Source organism: Protomyctophum bolini (genome assembly GCF_963924005.1).
Source record: "Protomyctophum bolini genome assembly, chromosome: 22".
NCBI classification, from domain to species: Eukaryota; Metazoa; Chordata; class Actinopteri; order Myctophiformes; family Myctophidae; genus Protomyctophum; species Protomyctophum bolini.
This window is the reverse complement of record NC_137883.1, coordinates 36,039,245-36,048,046: the sequence shown is the minus strand read 5'-3', so window position 1 is coordinate 36,048,046 and position 8,802 is coordinate 36,039,245. Positions and strand designations below refer to the sequence as shown.

At 41.5% G+C, this 8,802-nt stretch overlaps 1 protein-coding gene across 4 annotated transcripts in view; it reads right to left on the bottom strand.

Annotated features, from left to right (window-relative positions):
• Positions 1 to 7,650, bottom strand: part of LOC308310340 (glutaminase kidney isoform, mitochondrial) — a 36,722-nt gene extending 29,072 nt beyond the window's left edge. For 3 of the 4 annotated variants that reach the window (XR_013963487.1, XM_080756656.1, XM_080756657.1), the window contains exon 1: positions 7,137 to 7,650. Coding sequence is in view for 2 of the 4 variants with exons in the window: in XM_080756656.1 (XP_080612782.1) it covers positions 7,137 to 7,390 (254 nt within the window). In the remaining 2 variants the exon portion in view is untranslated. Of the gene's footprint in view, positions 1 to 2,047; positions 2,065 to 7,136 lie in introns of those variants that run through there. The other variant, XM_080756658.1, reaches the window with a different exon arrangement.
• Positions 7,651 to 8,802: the final 1,152 nt, after the last annotated feature.

Below are 8,802 nucleotides of genomic sequence, written 5' to 3'. Positions count from 1 at the left end.
ACACACACACACACACACACACACACTCACTAGGTAGCACGTGCATGCGTTTAAATGAACATGCGCAGGGACCAACTATGACATGAATATGAGATGCAAGGATAACATGCAATAAACTCCATCTACCCTAGATAGCACTTCTGTAGACTTAGATAGCATTTAAAACTTATAGCATGTTATGTAGACAGCACTAGAATTGCATTGTATATAGTCATAGCACGCCATAGTACATATGTATAGCATAGTAGTGTATATGTAAAGTTTATACGTATAATTTTCATTATATAGATATTCCACTGTTACTTTCTTAGCTTACGCATGTTTCATGATGAATGTTTTTATGTGATGTATTCCCATGCTTTTGTTCTTGCTTAATGTAAGTCGCTCTGGATTAAGAGCGTCTGCTAAATGCCTAAATTGTAATTGTAAATTGATAACAGTAGACTATACATCCACCTGTATGATGGTTAGCAGGAATATCACATATTATACTAGCATGAGTTGTATATAGAATATAAGAACTATCAGCTCTAATATAGAATATAAGGACTATATCAGCTCTAATACTATAACCATGTGTTGTATAGAATATAAGGACTATATCAGCTCTAATACTAACCATGTGTTGTATAGAATATAAGGACTATATCAGCTCTAATACTAACCATGTGTTGTATAGAATTTAAGGTCTATATCAGCTCTAATACTAACCATGTGTTGTATAGAATATAAGGACTATATCAGCTCTAATACTAACCATGTGTTGTATAGAATATAAGGTCTATATCAGCTCTAATACTAACCATGTGTTGTATAGAATATAAGGACTATATCAGCTCTAATACTAACCATGTGTTGTATAGAATATAAGGACTATATCAGCTCTAATACTAACCATGTGTTGTATAGAATATAAGGTCTATATCAGCTCTAATACTAACCATGTGTTGTATAGAATATAAGGACTATATCAGCTCTAATACTAACCATGTGTTGTATAGAATATAAGGACTATATCAGCTCTAATACTAACCATGTGTTGTATAGAATATAAGGACTATATCAGCTCTAATACTAACCATGTGTTGTATAGAATATAAGGACTATATCAGCTCTAATACTAACCATGTGTTGTATAGAATATAAGGACTATATCAGCTCTAATACTAACCATGTGTTGTATAGAATATAAGGTCTATCGGCTCTAATATAGAAAATAAGGACTATATCAGCTCTAATACTATCTATGTCTTGTATGGAGAGCATAGCTTGTATATAGAGAACAGGTTGCTCCTTCAGGAAGGAGATATGGTGTTGTATATTAGAGAGTACAGGTTGCTGTGTAATGTTAGAGTCCACGGAAGACATGTAAATATGAAATAAATGCTTAAACATGTAGCTATAGGTGTAATGTTAGAGTCCACGGAAGACATGTAAATATGAAATAAATGCTTAAACATGTAGCTAGGTGTAATGTTAGAGTCCACAGAAGTGAACATTTCAAGCCTGTTTTCTCAACTCGCTGTTTCTCTGCAAGACATTATATTACTCTATAAGCCATATCTCCAAAACTGAACAACCAATATGTCAATTTGAAGCTGTGATTCCCTGCTTTCACATGACATGAAAACTAAAATTCCAAAAAATCCAATAGCAGTCCCTCAGTCAAATTTAGTCCCATATCATATCATATCATATCATATCATATCATATCATATCACTACTACTAATACTAATACTAATACACTAAACTAACTACTAAAGAGTCAGAGTTAATGTGGGTCTGGGGGATAAGGGCCGATTCATACTGTAGGCTCTACAGAGCCAAATGACGTCACATTGTAGGCTCTACAGAGCCAAATGACATCACATTGCAGGCTCTACAGAGCCAAATGACATCACATTGTAGGCTCTACAGAGCCAAATGACATCACATTGTAGGCTCTACAGAGCCAAACACACTTGTATTCGGCTCTAAAATAGGAGTATGAATCGGCCCTACTAATGAAATAAAGAATATCTACAATGTGAAATGAGTTATACTTACACACACAGACAGACAGGCAGACCCACAACCAATGGAAGACAGACAGACAGACAGACAGACAGACAGACAGACAGACAGACAGACAGACAGAAACATGCAGAGGGAAGAAAATGAAAGCATTAATTAAAATCATGGAGTGAACACAGACATGCACATAATTATAGTTACATTAATACACGCGCACAAACCTAAAAGCAGCCTGTGAATCATTATTATGGATGCATACAGAAATGTACACGGACCACATTCCAGTTTAGTATGTGTGCATACACGGTGACGCACACGCACGCACACACGCAACGCATACACGCATGCACACGCACACACGCACACATGCAACGCACACACACGCATGCACACTACAGACTCACTCCCAATCTAAACTATGGAATGAACTTCCCATTGCAGTCAGAACTGCAGCATCACTCCCAATCTAAACTATATGGAATGAACTTCCCATTGCAGTCAGAACTACAGACTCACTCCCAATCTAAACTATATGGAATGAACTTCCCATTGCAGTCAGAACTACAGACTCACTCCCAATCTTCCGCCGTAGTCTGAAAACCCACCTTTTCAGACTCCATCATGGCCGTAGCACTTGCCCTAGCCCCTTATCTAGCACTTTATGTGGACTTATAGCATGTTACGACAGCACTAGAATTGCTTTGTACTTCATAGTACTTAATTATGTATAGTATAGTATAATATAATATGTATAATTTATATGTATAGTTTCATTATATAGATATTCCACTGTTACGTTCTTAGTTTACACGATAACTACTTTTTATACGTGATGTATTGACATGCTTTTTGTTCTTGCTTAATGTAAATCACTCTGGATTAAGAGCGTCTGATAAATGAATACATTGTAAATTGTAAGTGTGTGCACAGTGCACACACTCACACACTCACACACTCACACACTCACACTCACACACACACACACACACACAGACACACAGACACACAGACACACAGACACAGACACAGACACAGACACAGACACAGACACAGACACAGACACACACACACACACACACACACACACACACACACACAGACACAGACACAGACACACACACACACACACACACACACACACACACACACACACACACACACACACACACACACACACACACACACACACACACACTCACACACACACACACACACAGAGACACACACACACACACACACACACACACACAGACACAGACACAGACACACACACACACACACACACACACACACACACACACACACACACAACCCTTTACAGAAAGAAGAACGAGGCCAGAGTTTGCTTGTAATGGAGCAGACATGGCAACGGTGAGACGGGGTCACTCCGGGTCAGACAGGCTGGAATGACATTAGCCACGCCCCCTGGGAGCCTGACGGATTAATAAAATCAACATCACAGCGTAGAGACTTAACCCTCTATTCACAACCTGGAGCGTCTGGGACGTGTGGAGCGTTGTCCAGGGTGTTCTAGAGAAGGGAGAAGAGTCTGGGACGTGTGGAGCGTTGTCCAGGGTGTTTTAGAGAAGGGAGAAGAGTCTGGGACGTGTGGAGTGTTGTCCAGGGTGTTTTAGAGGAGGGAGAAGAGTCTGGGACGTGTGGAGCGTTGTCCAGGGTGTTTTAGAGAAGGGAGAAGAGTCTGGGACGTATGGAGCGTTGTCCAGGGTGTTTTAGAGAAGGGAGAAGAGTCTGGGACGTGTGGAGTGTTGTCCAGGGTGTTTTAGAGAAGGGAGAAGAGTCTGGGACGTGTGGAGCGTTGTCCAGGGTGTTTTAGAGAAGGGAGAAGAGTCTGGGACGTGTGGAGCGTTGTCCAGGGTGTTTTAGAGAAGGGAGAAGAGTCTGGGACGTGTGGAGCGTTGTCCAGGGTGTTTTAGAGAAGGGAGAAGAGTCTGGGACGTGTGGAGCGTTGTCTAGGGTGTTTTAGAGAAGGGAGAAGAGTCTGGGTCGTGTGGAGCATTGTCCAGGGTGTTTTAGAGAAGGGAGAAGAGTCTGGGACGTGTGGAGCGTTATTAGACTAGTTAGTTACACTAATAACTAATTAGGTTCAAAGTTCACTCAATCATTGTCCTCAGTTAACCTCTGAGCTTCATGACCGCACATTCTATTTCATTACTAGTCCTTATATGAACACCACGCACACACACACACACACACACACACACACGCACGCACACGTGCACTGCAACACAACCACGCATGCACATGCAGTAAGGGTGTAATTGTGGGGAAATGCAAATAAACAGCGTTCAGTTTGTTAATTTGACAACAGGGCTCTGTGAATTGTGATGCCCTGCATAACAGGATGGGACACAGAGACATTTCTATTGTTAGATTGTATTATTATTATTATTATTATTGTTGTTCTTCTTCTTCTTACTAAGAATTATTTTAAATTTGATGATGTATTTTACCTTCAGAAACAAGGCGTCTCTATTAGGCTATATGGCAGTCCCATTCTCTCCAAACTATGCAAATCTGTTCATGGAAAAATTTGAGGAAGACTTTGTATTATAATAATAATCCTTTGGCTTACATAAAATGTTGGTTTATATTATTTGTAAACGTTAAGCGTCATGACTTTGACCCATTTTGACCTGAGATCAGATTCTAAAAATGTCGTCTACATCCTGACAGTTTTCTGAAAAGGCTATGTTTCTATGTCAGTCGTTCTTCGATTTAAAAAAAATAACAGACCTACAAGCTCGTAGCTTGTAGATCTGCTATAGCTAAAGCATAACATAATGCTAACACCAAAAGAGGTTCCCGCCCAAAATGGGTTAAAAGACTGAATCTGAACCCGGCAGCAACACACAGTGGTTCTCACAGGGTTAAAACCTCATGTTTCTATGTCAGTGGTTCTCACAGGGTTAAAACCTCATGTTTCTATATCAGTGGTTCTCACAGGGTTAAAACCTCATGTTTCTATATCAGTGGTTCTCACAGGGTTAAAACCTCGTGTTTCTATATCAGTGGTTCTCACAGGGTTAAAACCTCGTGTTTCTATATCAGTGGTTCTCACAGGGTTAAAACCTCGTGTTTCTATATCAGTGGTTCTCACAGGGTTAAAACCTCATGTTTCTATATCAGTGGTTCTCAAACATTTTCATGTCAAGGACCCCAAAAAATATGTACTAAATTTGACTGAGGGACTGCCATTGGATTTTCGATTTTCTTTTTTTCATGTCATGTGAAAGCAGGGAATCATATCTTCAAATTGACATATTGGTTGTTCAGTTTGACCCACCAGTTTTGGAGATATGGCTTATAGAGTAATGTCTGGCAGAGAAACAGCGAGTTGAGAAAACAGGCTTCAAAGGTTCACTTCTGTGGACTCTAACATTACACCTAGCTACATGTTTAAGCATTTAGTTAATATTTACATGTCTTCTGTGGTCTCTAACATTACACCTATAGCTACATGTTTAAGCATTTATTTAATATTTACATGTCTTCTGTGGTCTCTAACGTTACACCTATAGCTACATGTTTAAGCATTTATTTCATATTTACATGAATTTACTGCCCCTAAAGATAGAACCTTAGTTGATTTAAACTAAGACTGGTTGCCCTGACAAAGAAAGAGCCTTAGTTGATTTAAACTAAGACTGGTTGCCCTGACAGAGAAAGAGCCTTAGTTGCATGCTTATTTATGCCTTTTATCCAACTGTGTTGCATATTTACATTGATACTTATTCAATAAATGCCCGAGTAGCAAAACTTGCTGTCTCCTGCTATCCACAACACACACACACACACACACACACACACACACACACACACACACACCTTTACATAGATTGTGCATTACATTCACCCACCGATGGTGGAGGAAACCATGCAAGGCACCAACCTGCACATCAGGAGCAATCAGGGGTTCAGAGTCTTGCTCAAGGACACTTCCACACTGACTCTGGGGGAGCCCACAGGGATCGAACCGGGAACCTTGCGGTTACCATCCGGCCACTCTAACGCTGAACCACTGCCCCCCCCCCCCCCCTTAGATCTCCATATATGGAGCTGACCTGTTCTGACATTCCATAATTATGTTGATCTGACTTCATCAAACCCTGTACTGTACATGCTCCTTATATGGCCAGTATACAGAATTAATTCCATGTTGATCTGACCCCCAATTTACGCTCTTAATCCAGAGCGATTTACAGTAAGCGAGAACAAAAGCATGGTGATAAATCATTATACATGAAGACTATAGTTATGGATGGCGGTGGATCAGCGGTAGAGTGGCCGGATGGTAACCGCAAGGTTCCCGGTTCGATCCCTGTGGGCTCCCCCAGAGTCGGTGTGGAAGTGTCCTTGAGCAAGACTCTGAACCCCTGATTGGTCCTGATGTGCAGGTTGGTGCAAGGCACATGAATGTGTGTGTGAACTGTGAATGTGTGTGTGAACTGTGAATGGGTGAATGTGTGTGTGAACTGTGAATGGGTGAATGTGTGTGTGAACTGTGAATGTGTGTGAACTGTGAATGTGTGAATGTGTGGGAACTAGTCTAGTTCCAAACCATTATAAAATCTACTGTATGACATGCATACATATTACCAGTAAGACGCGGGAAGCGAACGCAGCTGAGACCCTGCAGATCATGTCTGTCTGTCTGTGTGTCTGTCCCGCTGTTACTGTATATGTGGACCTGGCCCCTTTTGTGCCCATATATGGAGCTGAGTGATTTGTTTGTGATTGATGCAACACACTCCATATTTGGACGTACACTCCATATTTGGACGTATAGCGGGACAGACAGACAGACAGACACACACACACACACACACACACACACACACACACACACACACACACACACACACACACACACACACACATGATCTGCTAGGTCTCATAGTAAGTGCTCATTGCATTCGCAATGACACACACACACACACACACACACACACACACACACAGTCAGCCTGTTCGTGACTCAGAGTTGCTATACGTCACTCACAACCAAACCACGATAAGCCGATTAATCCACATCCTCATTAACAATAATAATAATAACAATAATAATAATAATAATAACAAAAACAATAACAACAATAATTACTTATCGCTACTGGCGTCGGTGGGGGCGGGGCTGGGGGTCGCGGCAGCATCAGAGTCTGTTTTAGTGCAATAAGAAGCAAAGGGGGTCCAAGCGGGGGCCCGCGGACCCCCCGGGGTCCACGCAGAGGCCCGCGGACCCCCCGGCAGCCTCCTGGCGACACATCCACATGGCGTTCTGCTGCTGCTGCTGTTGTGAGATCTGCTGTTATTAGAGCTGTAGACCCATCTGGCTGCTCTCAGCCTGAGGTGGAACATTGTTTACAGATCCAATGTCAGAGCTGTAGATCCTCCAGTTTGCTGTAGAATCCAAATCCAACCCGTTTGGTTTAAGATACGTTGAATTAAATGACACGAAATGAGATTAAATGTTTCCGGTGGGAAGTAACCCGAGCCTTATAAGGAGCTTGTGTCTCTAACAGAGGAAACAGCGTCTGGTTGGAAATGAGTTTAAATTTAACTCAATGCTTTTCATTTCCCTCAGAGTCAAACCTTCAACAACACAGTCTGGCAACCGGCGGCGCTGTTGCCACATACTGAGACGGAAACAAGCGACCAGGTCTATGAAATGAAAACAAGCCACTCCACAATGTGAATACCGGTATTCATAATAGCAGAAATTACAGAAATAAGAACACAGCTCTGGTTTGGGGGTCCCTGGTATCTCTATGTTTCAGATGGGGGTCCCTGGTATCTCTATGTTTCAGATGGAAAAGAAGAAACAAGACCAAATAAACAACTACACTTTAGAAACAAGACCAAATAAACAACTACACTTTAGAAACAAGACCAAATAAACAACTACACTTTAGAAACAAGACCAAAAGACCTCAACCACAGATGCGACTTCACAGAAAAAACAAGCCCAAAGTCGCTTATAACGAGCAGACATGGCAACCCAGACCGGCGTCCCAACTATAAATACCACAGCCTCAGAGGCCCCGCCCACTGGTCGACGCACATTGGTCGATACGCCTTGGCTCCGCCCCCCCTCGGGGGTTCAGAGGGTTGACGAGAACAGCGCAGATCTACAAGCTCAGTGCGCGTCGCATGCACGACGCTCCTTGAGCTTGTATATCTACGCTGTACGGCGCAATGGAAACATGACGCTCAGTGACGTCATGACGACTATCTATTGGACGCCGCGTGTGTCCGTCAAATGACGCACGACTTCCATAAATAGAAGGAGAGAAGATATGAAACTATTATTATTATTATTATTATTATTATTAATGTGAACTGACTGACAGGTCCTTCTAAAAAAATAGAATAGTGTTCATTTTATTCTGTAATATTAATCAAAAAGTGAAACTTTTATATTGTAGATTATTGTGCATAAAGTGAACTATTTAAAATGTTTCATGAAAATAAAAAATAAAACCCTCCCAAAATATTAGATTTTTTAACGAGACCAAAAATGATTGTTTTAATCCAGAAATATCAAACATCTGAAAAGTATAATTCATGTATGAAGTCAATAAGACTTCTACTTTTTAACAAATAATGTCATGGAGTTGATCAGCCTTTATGTCACTGTTGAGGTATGGGCAGCGGTGGCCCTGGTTTGCGGAGCGGTCTTGATATCGGAAGGTCGCTAGTTCGTATCCCCGGACCGGCACGTTAAAATTACCACCGCTGAAGTGCCCTTGGACAAGGCATTGAACCCCTAC